The sequence below is a fragment of the Seriola aureovittata genome, chromosome 22, assembly GCF_021018895.1.
Source record: "Seriola aureovittata isolate HTS-2021-v1 ecotype China chromosome 22, ASM2101889v1, whole genome shotgun sequence".
In the NCBI taxonomy this organism is placed as follows: domain Eukaryota; kingdom Metazoa; phylum Chordata; class Actinopteri; order Carangiformes; family Carangidae; genus Seriola; species Seriola aureovittata.
The window spans coordinates 11,840,303-11,863,537 of record NC_079385.1 but is presented as its reverse complement, the minus strand read 5'-3'; the positions used below and the strand labels follow the sequence as shown (position 1 = coordinate 11,863,537).

Genomic DNA, 23,235 nt, shown 5'->3' with positions numbered 1-23,235 from the left:
TGCGACTGTTATTGGTATAGAAACTTGATATTGAGTGACTGTGAATGGCTGTTGGAGTGTATGAGGTGATTTTATTCTCTGTCTGCTTCTCTCTTTCCATCACTCCTTCTCCCTTGCCTACCTTTTTTCTCTCCTCTTCTTTCTTTCTTTCGACTCTTTCTCTTCCTGTCCTTCCAACCTCCATCCCTCTTTCATCCTCTCCTCTTCCACCTCCTCATCCCTCTCTGTGTTTAGGAGCGAATCATTGAGCGCCTGAAGGAGCAGCGAGAGAGGGAGGAGAGAGAAAAGGGAGAGGAGATGGAGTCCAGCAAGAAGGAGCTGAAGGAATTGAGGGAGAAAGTTTCCCAGCTACAGGCTGACCTGGCTGACCGCGAGGTAGAAGACACGCACACACACACACACACACACACACACACGCGCACACACACACACACACGCACACACATCCACATCCACATCTGTGCTATAAGTCAGAAAAACACTCTCGCCTCTACCTCTCTGTGTCCCTGTCAAGGAAACGTGATTGATCTATCACTGTAGAACAGACCTCGAATCCTCCCGCTGTCCGCTTGCTGAAGGACAACAACGATAAAACTGTCACGTTTCCTTGACAACAATATGCAAAACCCACAACCAATGGAAACAGTGATGGGAGCTGAATTCTTCTTGCTGTGACCCCTGTGATTCATACAAAACAAAACAGCAGAGACAGGGAGGGGGAGACAGAGAATGACAACACATTTTCAGACGATGTCGTCTCTTTATTCACCGCAGCACAGCACAGTAGGAAAGTTGCAATTAACCACTTCAGGAAAAACAAAATTCAAAAAAATACTTTTTTCCTTTATTTTGAAACAGCATAACAGAATATATTCGGAGAGCAAGATACACACATGGTCAAATTAAATACACACCTTTCTTATAGTGCTGTCCTGTCATGAACACATACAAAACAAAACGAACAACATCAGGTGTAAGCTACAGCCAGGAGGTGGTTCACATAAAATCACAAATTTGTTGATGTTTTACATTTTGATTTGTCATGTTATTAACAGACAAGATACAGATACATTAGTGAGCTTTATATGTGCTGAGAGGTGGATATTTTACTTTTGGACAGAGCCTGGTTAGCTGCTTCCCCCTGTTTTCAGTCCGTATGCTAAGTTAAACTAACCACCCGCTGGCTGTAGCTTCATATTTAGCGTAAACATGTGTCTAAATCTTGGCAAAAAAGGCAAAGAGGCATGTTGTTCCTTTGTGATACTGGTGAAAAGTCCTTTGTGCCTTTTCTGATTGCTCAGCTAATTTTTGTTATTGTGGAGTCATAATCCCTGTTGCACGCCCATTATATAATTTCAAAAATACATGGGAAAAGTTAGGGAGAAAACAAGAATTCCTCTCTACACTGCTAAACACAGATGTGGGGTTTGTCTGACAACAGCAATATATATGTGTACCTAAATATAATCGGAGTAAGCAGCAAGGTTTCTCTGACCAAAGCCCAGTCAAACATGATGATCTGTAGTCTGGAGTTGGTATTGTCAGTCAAGGGTAAAATTACACGTCTGGGTGTCTGTCCTTCTGGTCCCGCTGGTTTCTGTTTCACTGCCCCTAGCAAAAGAGGAAAAGACCAGAAAAGAAAGGGAGTGAGAGACTTCACGGATGGAGGGATCGAGCTGGAAGAGTGAGAGAAGAGACAGGTCATGGGAAAAGGTTTTTAAGAACAAGGGACAGAGTCATTATCCTAACTGTGTAGGAAAACCTTAAAGGATAATTCCAGTTTATTACAACTTAGATTTTGTTTATATTCTTCATCAGCAATAATAATAGTATTTCTGAGATTACTGAGATCCAGTGTGAAAAAAGCCCCAAAGGGACAAGAAACACAAGTCGGCCACACTTATTTGGATGAGAAAGAGAGCGATAAAACTACAAGTCAAACTGTCATTGTAACCAACATTGCAGTTTACTTGCTATATTTGTGCTCACACACAATTTTACTGTGCAGTTAAGGATTATTACCTAGAAGAAAATAAGACCCAAGATGTAATACACCTGATGGGGGTTAGTGACAACACTGTTGCAACCTCAGCAGTAAAGTGGTGTGGTGTTCATTTCCTTCATCAGCACTCTCCGTTATGCTTTCTTTTCTCTTCCAGACATCGGTGTTGGATCTGAAGGAGAAGGCTTCCTCTCTGGCTTCCTCCACTCTGAAGAAGGACAACAGGCTGAAGAGTCTGGAGATCGGCCTGGAGCAGAAGAGGGAGGAGTGTATCAAACTGGAGAACCAGCTTAAGAAGGTTAGCTGAAAAGACCATCAGTTAAGTGACATAACCAGGAAAAATCAGATGCTTTCACAGAGGCAGCTAGAGCTTTTTTTAGCTACCTGTCATTTGGACCAAAACAAGTTGCCATGATGGATAGACAAGACTTAAGTGATGGTGAAGAAAGAATTGTACATACGGTAGATACCAGTACATACAGTACGGGCAGAAACAGAGTTGTACAGAAGTGGAGGGTTTTAAACGATAGAACCTCTTCTGTCTTCCCTTCTTTGTTTTCCCTTAACTGTTTTCCAAGAGAGGTGTGTGTGTGTGTGTGTGTGTGTGTGTGTGTGTGTGTGTGTGTGTGTGTGTGTGTGTGTGTGTGTGTGTGTGTGTGTGTGTGTGTCTTCATATCACATATTCTCTCCCACACAGCAGCCCATAAAATGGTGTGTGTGTGACGGCTCGCTGACAGCCTTACAGTCATTTTCACAGAGTGGAGAAGACAGCACCACCACCACACCCTGAATGTGTATGTAGGTCTGTGTGTGTGTGTATGTAGGTCTGCAGGCTCGCGCGCGCGTGTGTAAAAGTATGTGACAAAGAGAGAGAGTGAGAATGTGTATGAAGGTGTCAGTGAATCGCTGGTGTTTCTCTCATTTCATTTGACTTAATTTCTGAGTCTCTTTCTGTTACCATGGATGGAAAAAAGACAGAACTTGTGTCTGTGTGTGCAAACTGATTGAGATTCTGCATGTGACATTGTGTGTGATGTTTCTTTTTTTCCTTTCTTATTTGTCTTTCTCTCCGTCTCTCTTCTCCTCCACCCAGATCTTCTTATAATATCGTCAGACACCCAAACATTTCCTCTCCACATAAAGACTTGTAAAAACTGTTGTGCACTTCCAAAACTAATAGGGTTTATGTATTGTGGGACGAAGGCGTGTGCACACACACACACACACACACACACACACACACACACACACACACACTCACACACAAAGTCAATCTGTCCCAAGAGCAACATTTGCTTCTGGGAAACACACACAGATGTTCTAACCTCTAAGCTGGTTATAACTCGTTTTTTTTTCTCTTTGTTTTATTTCATTTCGTTCTTTCTCTCTTTTTCGGCGTCTTCTGCATCGCTGAGGAGAAACAAGGAAACCACTGCAACTCAGTTCATCTTACTTTTGTGTGTGTGCTTGACTTAGACTTATTAATAACATAACCCCAAACCCACTGAATAACACGCATACACACACACATTTATAATATAATACATTGCTCCAATACTTTGATTTATGACCAGATAACTTCAGAAATAATGACATTCCCATCAGCCTCAGCTGTACTTTGTTTTTAGTGCTGATTACCAAATAGTAGAATGCTAACACGCTAAACTAAGATGGTGAACATGCTAAACATTACCTGCTAAACATGCTGGCACAATTCATTACCTGCTAGCATGTAAACATGCATAACACCTGACAACACCATAATAACACCTGCTACCATGTCATTGTGAGCATATTAGCATTATGGTCAGCCCAAAGCTCCATTGTTAGTACAGACCTACAGAGCAACTAGCGTGGCTATAGACACTTTTTTTCTTTTTTACAGAAAAATATGCTCATTGTGGGGTTTTTTTTGGAGAAGATCAATTCAAACTTATACCATCATTTTATGCCTTTACCTTTTTAAAATAAAAATTCAAATGGATTAATACATGTATTTTTAAACAGAAACAAAGGAGCCGTAAAGGTATTGTACATGATCTATTAAAATCCTGCACGTTTCATGATTTTGAGCACAACTGATGAGGCCACATTAAGTTAAAGAGTCTCCATTTCAAATATGGTGCACAGTCAACCTGAGCTGCTGAATGTAATATCTGTAAAATAAAGGTTTGGTATATAAGAGTTTACAAATCTTGTGTCTGTGAATATAATTTTAGTAAAGAGCAATTACAGACCAATTCTACCCTCAAGCAATCTGAAAAAGCCATGTGTCACTTTCATCAAATCCATCCACCATATCCTCAGCACACATGTTGTTATTGGCACATCCTTTTAGTGTGAACTTATCGCTTCCATCAAATGGTGGTCATCTCATTTTGAAAGCTAACGCTTGGTTTATTTTTAATAATTAATTTCTGTTCCAGGCTCAGAGTGCAGCAGCAGAGTCCCAGGCCAGCACTGAACTCTCCGAACGCATCTCCTGCCTGGAGCAGGAAGTGACCCAGCACAAGGAGGATGCTGGAAAGGCCCAGTCTGAGGTGGAACGGCTGCTGGAGATCCTGAGGGAGATGGAGAATGAAAAGAACGACAAGGAGAAAAAGATCCACGAACTGGAGAGGTGAGAGGGATGAAGATTGCATCTCTGTCCTTCCTCTATTAACCTCAGTCAATAGAAAACAACTAAGACTGTCTTTACTTGTTAAAATGATCATTTAATGTAAGAATAGGCTCCTTTTTGTTGTCCATTTTCAATTCAGTTTCAGGCAACACATTGTTGGAGTCTATGGTAATCTTCCCTAAAGTACTAATCCTTTAGTTTTTCCTTTTTTTCACCCCTCCTCTTCCTTCTTTCTTCCCTTTTTTCTCCTTTAATTTCTACCCTAATTTCTTCTTCTCATCATCGCCCCTTCCTGTTTTTTTTCATTTCACCTTATTTACATGTGTGTATGCATAAATATGAATACATTCCGGTCATTCTGTGTGAGTGGATTTATGTGTGTTTGCGTGTGTGTGTGTGTGTGTGTGTGTGTTTGTATGTGTGTGTGCGCCCATCACACCCCAGAAATCCTTCCGCTTCTCATCTGTGGCGTTCTCAGCAGTCGCGAAAACAGGCCCCTCCCCCTGCTGCATCTCAGCAGCCTATGGGGGGGATGGTGTGGGACTACCTGGGCACGTGAGTGGCTGGTGTCCCTGTCAGTCAATTAGACCGATGCACGACCAAACTCACTTTGCTTGTCAGAGGACGGGATATGAGAGTGCTCTGATAGCAACCACTCCCATGTGGAAAAGTTTATGGAATTAAACATTTTCCTTCAAAAGTGAACTGTGGTGAACAGTTTTATTCAAAGTACCTCAAGTATCAACCACCACAGGGCCACAAGCTTTGATTCAAATATTGCTTGACGGCATCTAATGCATATAGTCACATTCACAAGATGCTTTTACTTACTTTTATATAGTAATTTATCATAAGTCTGATCTTTAATAATGGTATTTATAAGCATGCTCTAAAAGTATTATTCTCAAAAATACAAATCCTTTAGAGCTGAAAGGATTAGTCGTGTCAACTACTGACAATAGTTGAAACAACTGGTTAATCATATCTTTGAATTTTGGACTGTTGATTAAATAAGCAATTTCATGTCACCTTGGGATCTGGGAAATTAATCCTTAAAAATGTTCTGAATTTGATAGATAAAACAATTAACCTGTTAAATGAGAAAATAATCAGCAGACGGATAGATAATCAAAATTGTTAGTTGCAACCTTAAAATCATTTTTGGATGTATCACATTTAAAGAAAATGAAAAGTCAAATAAATGTGACTTCTCAAGAGATTTCCTATTTTTGGCAGCCTTTTCCACATGGGACATAGCTGAGTATGTTCACTAATAATCACCATCAGAGAGTTGCAGCATTGGATCAGTACTCGCTAGGCCTCTATTATGGCTTATTGGACTGTTTTCAGATTGGAAAAAAATACCAGTAATCAGCCCTGTTGTACTCTTGCATGTCTGTGCCATCAGCAGAAGTTTTTGTCGTCTGTTATGCTGCAGCAAGACAAGCCAAACTGCGCCCAAAAGTTTGTAAAATGAGGGCACAGTTTGGCAACAGAGTCTTTGCTGTACAGCCTGAAACTCTTTGAGTCTCTGTTCCTGTCAATGATGCAACTCTTTCATTTAGTGGCTCTGTCTTCATGCTACACTTTTGTTTTACTTTCAGCCGAGGATGCTTGACTTGCAGAGTTTAACACACTCTTTTTCTTTCATTAGGAGTCTGGACAGTTCACTATGTTTTTGTCTTGTAATTTCTTTTATAATAACAGGAATGAAATGTTTGTTTCTAACTACTTTTCTACCTGTCTGTGTAATTTTGGATCAACCTGTCTGTCTCCAGCTCTGTATGTCTGCCAGTTTACACTATCTACCTCATTAACTATTATTAATCTGTCTGAACTTTCTGTTTGTATCTGATTATCTGTCTGCCTGCCTGCCTGCCTGCCTGCCTGCCTGCCTGCCTGCCTCAGTGTTTACCTGTCTCCCTTAATATCTGTTTCATTCTTTCTGTCTGTGTTTGTTGTATGTCTGTTTATGAGCATCTCTGTATGAAGAGGATTATAAAAATGGGAGCCTCAAGAGATAAAGTCGTTTCTTTAACAAAAAGTACCTCTTAAGGAAGGTCAGAGGTTTTTAGCTCATGGCCAAGAGTTAAATAAGAGCAAAACTATTTGAAGTTTACAAAGAGGTTGAATTAAGTTATTTCTTAGCTAAAGTAATGAGAGTAAATTTGCCTTTGAGGGTTAGATGTGGTTATGAAAATCTGTCTCTCTGTCTTTATGCATCTCTATGCCTTTGATTTCTGAATATGCTGTCTGTCTGCACCATCTCTCTCTCTCTGTCTCTTTAATCTTTTCCTTCATTTTCTTCCTTGGACATGATCTCTATCCACTCCCACTCCAAACTATAAACCCCCCTCTCTCTCTCTCTGCCTCTCCCCGTCTGTCTGTGTGTTTAGTAGTTTGACTGCAAGACTAATGGTTGTTAATGATTTTAGGGAGATTCAGTATTTCCTCAGTGACTCTGTCTGGCCAGTTGAAATAGTAGACTATTAATAATTCAGCACCTGCTGACTTTAAACTAGTGGATTTTAACTGCATATGTGTGTTATTTAGTATGCCAGTAGCCACAGATGCAGATTTACAGCGGTGCTAAGGTTTGGGATAACATTGTAATGTAACTTTATAACCATTTTAAAGTGCAGATGGGTGCACATGTGGGATTTCTTATATCATATGTATTAGAAAGATGTTTCCCTCTCCCAGTGGAGAAGGATAAAATAAAGGGTTCTCAGCAACTTATATTTAATATCTGAACTTTGCAGGCTGCTCTCAGGAAACTGGGAAGGTATTAAATTTAGAGTTAGTACTACATGTTTGAGAACTGTATCCTATAATAGTGAAATTGAGATTAAGTAGATTTTTATGAGGAAATTTAACTTTCCTTTTACACGCTAGCACACACATTCTTTACTGTGAAGGAAGTGGTTTGTAGAGGTTATATTAGAAAGTCCAAGGATATGTGATGCTTTATACATCTTTACGTTTAGAGGTTTTATTTAGCTGTGAGATGTATGATGAGGGAATCTACATCCCTGGTAGATTTTAGGCTGTGGTATCTATCTATCTATCTATCTATCTATCTATCTATCTATCTATCTATCTATCTATCTATCTATCTATCTATCTATCTATCTATCTATCTATCTATCTATCTATCTATCTATCTATCTATCTATCTATCTATCTATCTATCTATCTATCACCCACTGCCTCAAAACCTACTGTCAGGCTCCACTGAGACATGCTCTGTTAGTGCTTGTCCACAGATGTTCCTTCAGTGTTCAATATATCCAGTAACTAGGCTTTTTTGAACCTGCAAGCACTGACTCTATAGCATTACGTGTGCTAATACAGACTTTATTCCAAGTCTACCTAACCCTGCTGTGAGTTATAAGAGTTAGCCTCGAGCTAACAGGTATGTCAGAGGAGGATACATTTGCCTATGGCCAACTCTTAGCTTGGCACAGAGGCTAACCTTAGGCTAGGAGTGAGCAACGGGAACATTCCTAATGAAAAGATCAGATGTGGGTTAAATAAGGGTAAAAATCAAGCCTCTGTCTTTCCCCTCTAGTGTAAATCCAGCTGTAATGGTACCAGGTTATTTATTTCAGTAACTAGGATGGTAATTGGAGCAGACTGAGTGACTTCACACTGAGGGGAAATGGAGCTGAAAATCTGCCCTGATGGCCAAAATAAAGGATTTGGATGGATGAGTGGAAAACAGAGAGAGGGAAGGAAAGAGGAAAAGGGAAAGGTAGGTGGTGGTGGTGGAGGAGGGAGAAAAACAGCAAGACAGAACTGCAATAACGGGTGGAGACATGGAGAGAGGAAGAAAAGAACAGGCAACATGGTGGGGATATAGGGAAACAGAAAACGAAACTGACAGAAAAGACTGTGGAGGGAAAAATAGAGAGAAAAGGGGACGGAGGTTTGGAGATATGTAGAATATAAACCAGAGTAATGGGAAATTAGAGAAGTTTATTGCGTGTTATATTGTTCTGTAATGGACAATTTGTCTCTGGCACGCTGTTGTTACTGCGCGTTCCCAGGCAAAAGCTCACCCCTGAGTTTGGGCTTTGCCAGGTTGACCAAACGCATCAGGAGTGATAGTGGGGAATACACGTTTGAGGTCAACCAATTTCAGGAAGTGAATTTCAAATTTCATATCTTTATGTTTGCATGCCGCATGTTCATGTGGCCCCAGCGGGAAGCGAAAGAAGTCGTCTGCGATATCCAGACCACTGGAGAAGAAATAATTCATAGTGATCACACTCTCTGCTTATGCTTTGATTGGCTAATTGCTCACTTTCTATGCTTTGTGATTGCATTTGTGTGCCCTTAAACGCTTATTGAGGTCATGCTTGTAGAGGTCTTGTTAGGTGAGCAGGCGTCTGGTTGCTGTACTGAAAAGGAGAAATACCTGCATTTGACCTGTCTGTCTGTCTATGTGACTGTCTGCCTGCCTGCCCAGCTGCTTGCTTGGTCATGCCTGTCTTCCTGTCTGCCTGCAGTTTCTCTACATTCCTCCCTGTCTCTCTGTCACTTCCTCTGTCTCTCATCTCTTTCCTCTTTGAAGAGTGATCAAGCTGGCTAACCTAACGCTCAACTCCTGTCTCCCCTCTCACCTTTCCCTCTCCTTCTCTGTCTCTCTCTCCCTCTCTCTCCCTCTCTTTTATCTTTACAATGCAACACTCTCTCCTGCTCTACCCAGTCTTGCCTCAAGGTTAGTACTGCATGCCTATTTTTCTTCTTCCGTCACTGTCTCTCTCATCTCTCTCCTTCATTGTCATACTTCTTGTCCTTGCATCGGGACACTCTCTCATCTCCTTCATTCTGTCATAAACTCTGTTTTTAATCATTCTCATCATGTCTGTCTCTCTTTGAAGGAGACACCTTGACTTTCACTCTGTTCTCTTTCTCTGTCACATTGCTGCCTCTTTGAAGAGGAAACATTATTGTCTCTTCCTTTCACTCTCCATTATAACTCTCTGCCAGTCTCATCACGACACCAGCATTTTTAACTTTAATGCTACCACTAAGTTTAATAACTTAAAATTTGAGACGACCACAGCAAACAAGTAAAAATGTTGTAACAGCGCATCGCCATTATTAACTTGGACTGCGGTGAACTTTTGCTCAGGGGTCTTCTTACTTCTGTTGGGTTTCTGTCTTTGTGGCTCTTCCAGAGAAATCACAGCACATTTTGTTCCTGTCACTACTTTTGTTAAGCAGTTAAGATAGACTGGGATTCAGCTCAAGTTGTGGTGAACTTTTTACACTGTTCAACTCAGATTTCACAATCTTTTTCTGGTCTGTTACCCTGTGTTTAGCTCTCAGAATTGTCATGACCTCAGCAATTAGACCATTAACTTGTTGTGGTGGGGTTTTAAAGGGATAGTTTTACATTTTGGGAAATTAGCTTATTGCCCTTTTTGTTAAGAATTGGAAGATTGATGCCACTCTCATATCTGTAGGATAAATATGTTGCTGGAGCAAGGAGAGGGTTAGCTTAGCATAAGGCCTGGAGACATAGGGAAACAGCTAGCCTTGTTCTGTCCAAACGTATTAAAGCTCACTAATTAAAACATTATATCCCATTGTCATCAACACCCTGTCAGCAGAGACACCAGTCCCTGCTTCTGGCCAAGAAACTGTCGAGCTGGGCTAGCTGTTTCCGCCCATTTTCCAATCTTTACGTTAAACTGAGATAACTGTCTCCTAGCTGTGGTGTTATATTTAATGAACAGACATTAGGAAAGTGTCACAAAAGTGAATATATCAAACTATTCCTCTAAGTATGGTATCATATAGCATTTTCCACATCCCAAGTTTGAAAACTCTTGTCTTTTTCTTCTTTTTTTGACTATTACATTTTCTATTATCTGTGCTCAGAAAGTGACTCTTTAATGAGATTTCAGCATGCAAACCCCAAAGTCTGACTTTGGTCGTTTCTAACAGACATATCAAAGTCATATTGAAATTTCTCTGACCTACACATTGTGATCGACCACATAATAACCACTTCTTCCTTCTGTTTCCTGCATAAATGTGGTGGTCGGAGTGTTTTGTGCGCCCTGCTCTGCTGTAAAGGTCTCCCCAGTGCCAGTTCTCTTTGCTCGTCCTTTCCTTTTTAACTTCTAGAGCCACTGTTCCCCTGCCGTCTTGTCAGCTTTTTCAATGCTGTTGTTCTGGTGTTTTGTGATTCAACTCTAGAGGGGGAAAGAAACAAAAGAAAAAGTTAGCATTGCCTTGCTGTCTGGTAGACGACAGAAAACTTCTTTTTCTTCTTCTGTCCTTTTTGTGTTTTTTTTTTTTTTTCTCGTCCTGTCTTTTTTTTGTTGTTTTGATCTTGAGCTAAGGAACTCCTCATCCACTGCCAAGTGTCAGACATCAAGGTTTCTGTAGCTTAAAAAGGAATTGCATTGTTTCTTTTGTGTGTGTGTGTGTGTGTGTATGTGTATGTGTGTGTGTGATCCCTTTGAGGTCCTGTATGACTCTGAGCATTGAGGTTGTGCATGGATTTGTCAGCTAATTGGCGACAACAAGCAGACTCACACACACGCACGCGCGCACGCGCTATCACAGACCATGTATGTTGGTTTTTTTCTTCCACACAGATAAACACACATGCAAGGAGGAATTTGCAAGTTAATTGGTGCCAACACTATGATGACTACTGAGAGTTATCAAATTAAAATACCTGTATACACACACACACACACACACACACACACACACACACATAAGGGCTGAGGGAAAATGAAAAACATACTTTTTGTTTACAATTTTGATGAAGAATATTATTCTGCCTTGTAGTATATTATATTAACCTTTGTATTTTGTAGCTTCATTTCCACAGTGTTTACGATCTCAACAGGTGAAAAAGGCAAAATTAATCATTGTTCTTTCTTCTGACCTTATTAAAATACAGTTTTTCGACAAAGTATTAAATTGTTAACTCTGCCATAAACAGAGCTTTGGGAACATCTGATGATGCTGATGAGTTACATAAATGACCATAAAACAGTGTTTCTATAACAAATAAGGAAATATTTTTTGCTTTACGTGTTAAATTGGCTCTGTGTTAACAACTACGTCCCTTTTGTTTGCCAAAAAGTAATTTACAGACATAGACGTGTTCAGTGTGTTATCCTACATTGTGACATGGGGATCATTAGACCTCTTATGACTAAACTGATACAAAACTCCAAACACAGAAATCACTGACCTCCCACCCTCCCTTGCTTCTGCTCAGTACATTGTATATGACCGTAATGGTTGCAATGGAAAATAAAAACAAAAGGTGAAAAGTAATGATGGACAATCAATTACACAAGGAATGTCCACTTGGGTTGTTTTTTAGGTAACAGACGAGCGGCAGCCAAATCCTGTAAAATTGCCACTATTTGCTCCTCAGAGCATCTTATTCTCTCAGGATGAAGGGTGTCAGTCATTTCTTTGAGCCACAGTCGGTTAATCATTTGACAGAACATTAATCGGCAGACATTTTGATAATTCATTTTGATTTTTTATTCACCAAAGGATTAATCGGAAAATCATCCAGAGATGAATCAGTAATGAAAACAATCAGATGTGGAGCCTATGAAAATCCACTGTTTTTTTCCCCATGTTTTACAGCTGGGGACACCAAACAGACACAGTTATCATTTAAAAATTATGTTTGTAAGCAATTGTTATAGAATTAGGAAAAGTCACAAAGTATCAAGGTGTTAAAAGTTAAAAAGATCATTAAAAATGAAAGCAATGCTACTGTATTGAGGCATATAACAGCATACTGTAAGTAGTGAGACATGCTGATAGTCCTCCTGTACTGTTGACTCTAATCTGGAATTCAAATCAGAAGACGAATATGAAGCTGAAGAACAGAGTGTCAGTGTGTAACGCAGGGACTTTGTCATTTTCCATGTTAAACAAAGACACTGCCAACAACAACTCCAGCTCTCTGTCACATGCTTACATTATTACTATTATCTAAACACTCTGAGGTGAGTGTATTGTTAGTTCTGAAGTGGCGATATATCTCCTGAATATGATTTATTTTCATAAGGACAGATGCAGTTGAGAAAGACATTTAATTCTGTCTGCAGTTTTATCACAGTATTTTTACAGCTAGTTTGGAGTAACCCATACCGTGGCAGTTTACACACACACACACACACACACACACACACACACACACACACACAAACACACACACACACACACACACACACACACACACACACAGGCCTCAGCTCCTTATTTACCCCACAAATTTACTGGTCTGCCTGAGGGATTTCCTACAGTCATTCTGCAAATCATAAATTAAGCATTTCTTTCTTTACTCCTCAGAAATGTCCTCCTTGTACTCTAAGTTTTTCTTCCGCACCAGCAGTGGGCAAGACTAAACTATTATGTTTTGATCAGTTTTTTTCTTATGTTTTATAGTTTTTATAGGCTTAGTAAACCAAACCAATATTTCCTGTATTTTCAAAGGAAATACTGAATTCCAAATAGTTAAAAGGAAATCCTTGATGTTAATGTTGGGTGAACTATGTGCAGTAAACATACATGAGGCCCCCGAGCATTTCTGATCAAATATTTATACAGGTCTCCAAATGTAATATTAATATTACCTTAATGTGGGTCCCTGAATATCAGCAGCATACTAATGAGGGAGGCTAAAAAGTTTGTTTTTTTTATTTTGGAGAGTTTGATGTTTACTGAAGTTTATGAGATTGCGTGTGTATGTGTGTGTGTGCGTTTTCATTTTTACCAGCATTTGCAAGCAGTGTTCACTGTTTTATTTTTTTACTTTTTAAGCTTAAATGAAGACTATTTTATGTTAGTGTATATGTGTCTGTGTATGTAGCATATATAAGAGAGAGTGTGTGTGTGTGTGTGTGTGTGTGTGTGTGTGTGTGTTTGTTTGTGTGTGTATGGTCAGTACATGACGATATTTTTGTGGTTTTGCAAAATTTAGGAAGTTCAAACACGCCAACGTACTTGTTGCTGTCAACAAGTATGTTAGTGTGTGTTTACATTAGCACATAATATATGTTTACAGTATATACCACAGTGAGTGTGTTTCTGTGTAAATGGTGAAAAATGGATGCATGTTGTTGTTTTATTTGCGCAAATGTGTGTGTGCTTTAAAAATGTGTGTGTGGTCCAACCCAGAGATTTAATCTAATACAAAGCAGGTTGTGTTCGGAGCGGTTCACAGCATCGTCCCTTGGTGTGAGTGTCTAATTGAGTGTGTGTGTGTGTGTGTGTGTGTGTGTGTGTGTGTGTGTGTGTGTGTGTGTGTGTGTGTGTGTTTGTTTGTGTTTGTGTCCTATCAGCACAGTTTCGGTAAATTTGTGCCTTGTACATTTATCCTGCGTGTCAAAGAGTGCAGGATTGTGTGTGTGTGCACTGTGTGTGCACTGTGTGTGCACTGTGTGTGCACTGTGTGCGTGTGTGTGTGTGTATATGCGACGTGGTTTCACTGCACATTAGTGTGTTGTGTTTACAGCACTGTGGGTAAAGTGAACTCTCTCGTGATTCCGCCTCCTCCAGCGGTTTGCAGCAGTTGTTGAAAGTGATTTCAGAGGGAGAGTGAAGGAAGTATTTTACATATTAAAACAACTTCAAATGGCGCTGAGCCTCCGCTGAGCAGAGCCACTGAGTTCAACAAGGAACTTGTGCTCCTGAAGGCAACGAGTGCAATCAAAGTGTTTTAGTGTTTAATTAAATGTGCAAAATGAAAACTGTATTCATGTAACATCCGGTTTGTTTGTCAGGACATAAAGGAGGGGAAGTGGAAAGAAAAGGTTGAGCTGACACATGATGTATGGTGTAGAATCTGAACTCATGTCACAGTATCACAGTTACAGGATAATACAGAAATAATATTAATCTGATACTTAATCAAACCCTGTAGGGAAACCCCTCTTTCTCCTGCCTTTCCACATGAGGCCAGAGGTCCAGATCACATAGAGGAGAGTGAGATTCAGTAACTTCCTCGAAGTAAAAATCTATTTATTTAGCATAATGATGCATTTAGTGTCATAAAATCGTAATCAAAGGCAAGTCACTGTCAGTATATTCATCTCTTCAACCCTGACAGAATGACAGGTTCTCACAAAGCATCATTATAAACCTGCAGACTTTAACCTTAAAGTCAACATCACACCGTTTGTACAGATATAAAAGTATAGAAGATATGTCTGCGTAATTATGAGGAAACGTGCATAAAATTATTACAAAGAACATGTAGAATATATCCATTTTATGTAATTATGCAGCATAAAAAATGTCATCTTGTCAAGCACAGTCAGGATAAATATGTGATATTAATATGGAAAAATGAATGGAGCCATTACGGTTGAAGAGTTTACTGTAACTTATTTTTACGTGAGCAGACCTATGACAAAAGACCGAACGTGTTAGATGAACTCCGATAGAAGTGAAACACATAGTCAATCAGCAGACAGATATTCAGCAACTATTTTGAGAATTGAACAATCGTTTTGTGTCACGTTTCAAGCAAGTATGTAAATATGTTCAAGCAAACCTCTGCTGTATTCAGCTCCTCAGATGTGAGGAGGATGTTCTGCCTGTTCTTTTCCTGTATGTTTTTTTTTTTAGTATGCTGGTGTTTGTCTTTGAAACAATTTGAAGAAATCCCGTTGGGCACCAGGAGATTGTGTCTAGTTTTATAGAGGAATTGATTAATCAGAAAAATTATCTTAAACTCTAATTTACCTTTTCATCTTATATATATGATATAATATGTGTATTTATAGTGTTAAAAACACAGGTACATTATATTTACAGATGATAGAACATTATGGCGAAACAAAAAAGTTTTTTTTTTAGAGGGGAGAAGAGGAGTCTGAGGGAAAGTACAGGAGATGGAAGTGACAAAAGAGGGAGAGGCAGGAATCGGGGAGAGGAAAGGATGTAATGGTCCATGGTCCGATGAAAATATTTTATCCGAAGGAAAGGGTAATGTTGGATTTGGAGAGGGTGTGGGTTCGGAGGAGACTGAGCGGTGAGGAGAAGAACATTTGTCCTGATACATTGGCTTCAGGCAAATAAATGATTGCTTTCATGCAAATAATTATAATGCAGCGTGTAAAAAAATGGCAAACAAGTGGAGGGAAAGAGCAGGAGTTGGTTTGGGAGAGCAAGAAAATTCCAATAAGCGGAGAGAGCATGGAGAGGAACTTGCTGTGGTCTCATGCAAATGCGCAATAGTTACCCATGCAAATGATCTGCGTGCTGAAAAGTGATACAGGCAAACAAGTGAGGTTTGAGCAAAACAAGTGTTTAGCATTAGCAAAAGGGCAAGAGGAAAGAGAGAGAGAGAGAATGTGAGTGGGAACTGAGTGTTGAGTCAATAGGAAACATTGCAATCTAAAAGTCTATTCCACATGCACATACACTCCCATACATAGAGTAAATGTAGCATGAAGTGGGGAAACCTCAGAGAGCTAACCAGATGGTTGGAGCTTCCTGGAAATCCTCCAATAGGAACATTCCTGCCTGTTTATGACCTGTTACACACTCACACAGGGCGTATAGCACAAAATTGATCCCAAATATTCAAATAACTCGATCCCACATGCAGGGTGCAAACTGAAATCAGGACGCAGCAGAGGAAACAAAAACCACCATGCTTACTTCATTTGATTTACTGTTTTGCTGATGCAATATGCTACACATGTAGGCCGTTAAAAGATGCACACAAAAACAATACAAGTAAAACCCACACACACACTCGGCTCAGATTATTATTTTGTGAGCTTTGAACAGGCCAGGTGCTGCAGAGCAGTTTTGGCCCCGTCGTCGCATTTCAATTTCTCCTCCAGCTTCCCAAGTTTCTCTGGATGGTTTGCAATTGGGCCCCCTGGACCTTTTAGCAAACACATAGAGGATTTTATTTTCCCATCCTCTGCCAATATAATTTCTCAACTTTTCTGGCAGTGATATTGATGTTAAAGCCATTTGATGGATTACTCCCATTATTTTAGGTTAGTGTAGCAGGTAGTTCAAGGCTTAGAGAGACTGGAAAGATGCAAGAAAGTTGTGTCATTAAATATTTACACTCCAGAATATGTATATCACTCTCGGTGTAAACAATAAAACTATTCTCTTATGAATTCACACAGGAGATTGCACTCAAAGGGGTAAAACAATGAAAATAAAATAAGTGAAACAGCAAACTGTGAGATCGGAGGATTGCAAATGCAACGAGTTAAGCTCGGAGCTTTGCAGAGAAGAGACAAAGGTCAAACGTCATGCGACGATTAGAACCTGTTTACACCTTTGGAAACAGAATATGCAGCGTATGGCTCGTAAAAATGATTTCCCATGAGTGCACATGTTTTGCTGCTGGTGTGAGACGGTGCTCGCTGTGGATTCCCATCACTGGAGGTCTTTTACTGGCAGCTGTAGCGATGGAAGTGGAGAAAATAGATTTATCTGAGAGCCTGTAAAAAGTTATGATAACAGGAACACACGCACATGCATAAACATTTGCGCAGCGCAGGCAGACGCACTGTACTGTTTAAAAAATGCAAACATACAAAAGACTGGAGGACATTCGCAGAGTGAAAAGACTGACTTTTATTGAGCTTGATTAATTTCTAATGTCTTAGTCAGCAGTTTTGTTTTGTCTTACAAGTGTCTTTGTTGGATGAGTGCCTGTGTATGCACATGTGAGTGTGTTATGCTTGCACATTCATCCTTTGTGTTTGACTTATTTTTCGTTTGTGTCATCATTCAGTAGACGTTGTTAAACCTTACTGGCATTAGCTTGTGTTAGTCCACATCTGTGTGTGTGTATGGAAGGTATGAAAGATCCTGATCAAGTCAAGCTGGTGGTGATAGCTGATAGGTCTGTGACAGAGCCACAATGGCCTCCAGACAGCTTAAACTGGGATTAAACCCTCTCTCCACCCCGCAACCCTGCTGCTCCCATGAGAAATCTCTCTCTCTCTTTCTCCCTCTTTTATTCTTGCTCTCTCTCTCCGTCTTTCCCCAGATGATGATTTAGACTCTGCTTCCCGACACCCAGTAATCCCTCTCTGAAAAGATCCTCATACTTCCCACTGCTGAGGAATTCTGAAATGTCATCTCGTCATTGATTCATAGCTTTTCATTGAATTCACTCACTGATCTTTACACTATATTGGCCTCGAGGGATTTTATTTCTGCACTGTATTGTGCAGAATAGTTAATCGCAGTGTCTTGTAGTATCATCGTAATGGAACAAACAGGCACTGTGTCCTGAAAGTGTTATGAATATGACGGTTTGACTCGATGTATTAAATGTCAGCTGCGTTTAGAAGCTGCCAGCATTGTAAATACTGGTGTATTCAGCTTATTGCTCTGTGTTTGTGTGCATGCATCTGGGGTCACTGTGGCAGATTTTTGCAGTCAGAGGTGGTTTCCAAGTGCTGTGAAAGGATAAAGGATGAAACTGGTACTTTTCAGAGCTTCACAAACTTTTTCTTTAAAAGAAAAATCTGAAATTCTCTTCAATGCTATGCCATTGCTGCTGAAGATACAGTCTCTAGGTTTTGTAATTTGAGGTTTGAGGATGTTGGATCTGGTCTTTAGATATAGTATGGAAGGGAGGAGGGCAAAGCCAATAATAGTCCTCTTTAAGTTGGGTTATTCAGACATATTTTTAAGGATTTCTCCAGCGTTTATGCCTGTTTCCTGACAGTACTGACTTGACAGGAAATAATGAAAGATAGCAAAGAGGTCACTAGGAAACAAATGTCCCTGTCTGGACTTAAATCAGGGACTTTTGTGCTTACATGGTCTGCATCTTAGACATGTAGCACCCTGGGACGCCCTGTCTTATTCAAATATTTGTGCATTTTTTTGGACATACTTGTATTTACTAAATGAATACAGGTCCGTTTGTCTATTTCTGTGTAGCCTTTACTTTTAGATTGATTCTTTGAGTTGAGTTATTGAGACATTTGGATGTTTTTAGGCACATATGTGTCTGTTTCAATCAATATTATCTTGTAGCATATTAACATATAAATTCACTTACTAATATTAAATGATTATTTGTGATGAACTGTGATCCGAGATTTTCACCAGTTGATGTTTGTATGTCTAAAGCTGCTCCTCACACTTGCAACTATAAAATAATTGTCATCCATATTTGGTGATGCATTGACTTTGACTATGGATTTTGTGTGTGTGTGTGTGTGTGTGTGTGTGTGTGTGTAGGCAGATGAAGGACCAGTCGAAGAAGGTGGCCAACCTGAAACACAAGGAGCAGCTGGAGAAAAGCAGGAACGCCCAGCTCATGGAGGAGGCCAAGAAGAGAGAGGACAATCTCAGCGAAAGCTCCCAGCAGATTAAGGTACAGAGGGAGGAAGAGGAGGGTAGAAGCTGTAGGAGGGTGGAGTGAAAAGAACGAGAGGGTGAAAAAAAGCGAGAAGGAAAAAGTTTCTCTCCCCCATCTCTATGTCCTACCTTGAATATTGTCTGCTATCACAACAATGCTTCATTGTAAGGTGACAATAATGACAGGGAGCAGCCTGAGGCAATGTCAGACACACTCACTCACACACACACACACACAACACACACACACACACACACACACACACACACACACACACACACACACACATGCGATGCAGCTCTCGCTCAGGGAGTGTGTGAGAGGGGGTAACTGAAGAGGATGACTGACAGGGAGAGCAGATGGAAGATGGAGAGGAGAAAAAAAATGGTGAAGGGGAGAAAAGGTTGATGAAATGAGGAGGAGAGGTGATTAGAGGAGAAACACTCAACTATGAAGTGAATGCTGTGGGTTTTAAATGCTTCCTGTGGTGGGAGAGCATCTCCTAATTTTCTGCTCAAGTGTCAAGTGACCACAAGATGAACAGTGAATGTGTGGGGTGATGATCGTGACTGCGGTTTTCCCCATATTTCCTGAGATTACAGGTTGTCTCTCACCTCTTCATCTCCACCTTTAATTTCACCCTCTTCACCTTGAATTTCCCTTAAACTTTGCCTGACTTTCTCTTTTTTTTTTTTTCTCATCCATGCTCCTCTTCCCCCTCCCTCTCCCCTTCCAGTAATCGTTAATCTCAGTGGCCTCTTTGATTAGAGGCAGATGAAAACACTTTCTGTGTGTGTGTGTGTGTGTGTGTGTGTGTGTGTGTGTGTGTGTGTGTGTGTGTGTGTGCGCGCGAAAAAGCATATGCTCCCTCTAGCTATGATTGATCATTGGTTTAAGGAGGTTGGAGGTTGTCATTTTTGCATATGTGTGTGGTTAGGAGATGAGCTGATAGCTATGTGAGTCACTCAGACTTATGAGACCGCAGCGGTTACAACCATAACTAGTGTGTGTGTCAGTTGTAAGCTACTCTGCATAGTTTAACCAGCACTGAAGACTGTACATGGAATGTGAGTATAATTTAGACCGTAAATTTAATTCAATGCAATAAGAAGATTTAATTCAATTAAATTTCATCTCAGTCTGCATAGTTAGACACCAAGTAATGTTGGATCTGGAGCAGGATACAGATTCACAGCACATGTGCTGGAGATGCTCTGGAGGTTTGTTCATGGCCACTGTAATGTCTCATCCTCTGTGTCCCACCTGGTCTCCATCAGCTATTCATTCAATTCTAATGTAACCACTGAAGTCAGTCAATTGCCTGGCAGGAGGAAAACAGCTCTTTTTATGAGGAATTGGCAGGAAGTTCATGCACTCATTTTACTTAAAAACAGCTTCATGTGTGATTTCCTGAGTCCTCTGAGGCAGATGGAGATCAGATTGTCTAATTTGTGAGTCTTTTTGCAGCTCACTGCAGTTGCAGGGAGCAGCAGACTGGAATGAGGAGTGGCCAAGGTTTTCAGTCAGGGGACATGTAAAGCAAGATGTGACAGGCAAAGCTGCTGTTACGGGAAACTTAGAACACACTCTGTCAGATATGGTGGATATCAGATCGAGGAAGGTTTTGTACTGTACGTGAGTAAACCAAATGGTTTTCTGGATAGTCTACACTTGAATTAAAAGGTTTTTTTCTGGACCCCTTGATGTAAAGAAGCAAAAGAGTAGAGATAGTAGAGATTACAAGTATCTAATCTAAATAATGATTATGATTGGTAGATGAAATGTTTTTGTAGACTTATTCCTTAATAAATTCTGGGCTAATCAACTCATTCCATATCCATGCTGTCTTTGCACTTACACATTGCATACCTTCTCTTCGTAGGACTCCCTCCGTCAGAAGGAGGATCGCATCGAAGAGCTGGAGGAGGCGCTGAGAGAGAGCGTTCAGATCACAGCAGAGAGGGAGGTGGTGCTCGCCCAGGAGGAGCAAGCACGCACACAGTCCGAGAAACAGGTATTCTCTCCCACGGTGTCTAATAAACACGCAATCGCTTAACGTTGTCTATGATCCCCTTTAATGTGTGAACCAAACCTTTCCTTAAACTCAACCCCTATCAGATATTTATCTGCACACACACTCACACACACACTGTCTTTGTGGGACAGTTACAGTCACAAACATACAAGAAAACATACACGGACAAACAACTTTGTGGCAACGTAAAAACTCTTTCTGACATAGTTAAACATTGCCATGCCAAAAGTGGCTAATGGCAGCGGCAACACACATGCCCCGTGCCAACTGAGCTCATTCAGGTGTGGCTCTGTATGTGTGTTTGCCCAGTCACTCCTCATTTGGAGGAGAGGTAAATACATCTCTATTTAAAGAACAGCTTGTGTTTTGTGCTCCTCGGCCGGCAACACACAAACAGCTTTTCCTTACACTGAGTGCGAGCCCGACCGCTCCAGTTTGTAATCTGTTTTATCTATATTGAGACAGTATGAACGCTCTTAACGGTGTTAAGGGAGGCTCAGAAGGGAAGGGTTTAGTGGATTCAACCTCAGACCAGTTAGGAGTGTGTGTGTCGCTCCCCTGGGCACCAGTGACTTAACAAGGCCACAGAGATGGGAAATGTTCCTCAGAGCATGGATGGGTTTTGACAAGTGGGAAAAAACAGCGTGGGCCGTAAGGATGAAAAGTGCCCTGAGAAAACACTGCCCGCTGTAGCTGTTGGCACAACAGCTGGACTCCATTGTTATTACTGCCTCTAAATGTTGGCTGTCCTCTCTGGCCTTTACTTACCAGACTACCTCTGGACAGACACATGAAGACAGGCATGCAAACAGATGTTTTACTTTTGAGGTATTTTGCTGACACCTTCATCCTTGGTAACTGTTAGTGAGCTCCACCACAGAATAAGTTCCAGACAGACAGATGCAGTGGAGAGAAGACAGAATGTGAGCAAAGACGAGCAGACAGATGTAGCGCATGAAAAAGACATGATGGACAGACGGAGGCAGACACTCTACGTAAAGGTGAAATGAGGCTTACAAGACAGATTTAGCTTCTCCAGCTCCATGTTCAAACAAGCGCTTTTTAAATCTCTCAAAACTTTATTTCAAATTCTAGTCAAGCTCCTGAAGTTTTCAGAGCTACTAAGTACCACAGGAAACATGATTAAAATGACGCTCGTGATAGGTTGGATTTTTCTTTTGATGTAATGATGCAACCAAAAAGAAATAGCATTTTGGATTTGAATATTTGAATTTGATGCAGCTTTAATGACGGGTTGGTGCAATCAGGGGAAGAATATGTATGTGGTATTGTTGACTACTTGAAAAACACTTAATGGATATTATTCCTTCTCATTTCTAAGAGGAAGAGTGGGAGCACCAGTGGAAACATCCACAGTCACATGCACTAACTATATAAACCTTCATAGTGGCCTAAGAACCTTTTCAAGATCTTCAGCATTTTATAAGCAGTTGCAGAGAATATTTGGGGCCTAAAACTGTGAGTGTTCACAACAGTGAAGATTGAAACAAGTGAAGGAAAGATGAAAAAGTCACGTCCAACATGTTTATCTTCCTGAAGTTGACTGTGGTTTAATTTGTTTAGAGTAATTTATGCCAAGCTTTCACATTTAATTTTGCAGCAATATATTGAAATGGTTCAAAATTCGAGAAGTGGCAGCTTTAATTAGACAGAATGGAGGCCATTTAGGCCAGGACAGGGTGCTGGAGAGCGTCCTCGTCTTCAGATGCTTCAGTGAAGGAGGAAGGAGCAGAAACGTCAGCGTGTGGTGAATGAGTGGCGATGGCAGCCAAACGCTCAGCGCAGTCCTCACCCAACATCAACAACACTAGCTCAGCCTTTCAGCACACACACACACACACACACACACACACACACACACACACACACATACACACGTGTGCACTCAGTACGCACAGGCAGGATAGTAATACACAAGACAGCGTTCCACATACATACACATATTTCTCCAGACACACAAACATGGCGGAAAGAAGTGCTAACTACTATTTAAACAGTGCGCCGATGCAGCACAACATACCATTCAGCAGGAGCCAGATGGACGCGACTTTGGTTTTCTAACTGGAAACGTGTCTCTATATACACAAGTAAATTGTAAATAAATATTTTTGTGTCCCTGTTTTACAACTGCGTCACTGCAATTAACCTTTCACATAATGATTTATAAAATGATGACAGAGGGAGAGACAATTTCC

At 40.5% G+C, this 23,235-nt stretch overlaps 1 protein-coding gene across 10 annotated transcripts in view; it reads left to right on the top strand.

Moving 5' to 3' along the window:
* Positions 1-23,235, top strand: part of LOC130163202 (ELKS/Rab6-interacting/CAST family member 1-like) — a 118,904-nt gene that overhangs the window by 40,887 nt on the left and 54,782 nt on the right. For 4 of the 10 annotated variants that reach the window (XR_008826411.1, XM_056367142.1, XM_056367144.1 and 1 more), the window contains 7 exons: positions 235-375; positions 2,160-2,300; positions 4,429-4,622; positions 5,067-5,177; positions 9,334-9,345; positions 18,864-18,999; positions 20,867-20,998. Coding sequence is in view for 7 of the 10 variants with exons in the window: in XM_056367142.1 (XP_056223117.1) it covers positions 235-375; positions 2,160-2,300; positions 4,429-4,622; positions 5,067-5,177; positions 9,334-9,345; positions 18,864-18,999; positions 20,867-20,998 (867 nt within the window). In the remaining 3 variants the exon portion in view is untranslated. The remainder of the gene's footprint in view (positions 1-234; positions 376-2,159; positions 2,301-4,428; positions 4,623-5,066; positions 5,178-9,333; positions 9,346-18,863; positions 19,000-20,866; positions 20,999-23,235) is intronic. The other 6 variants (XR_008826412.1, XM_056367147.1, XM_056367145.1 and 3 more) reach the window with 2 other exon arrangements.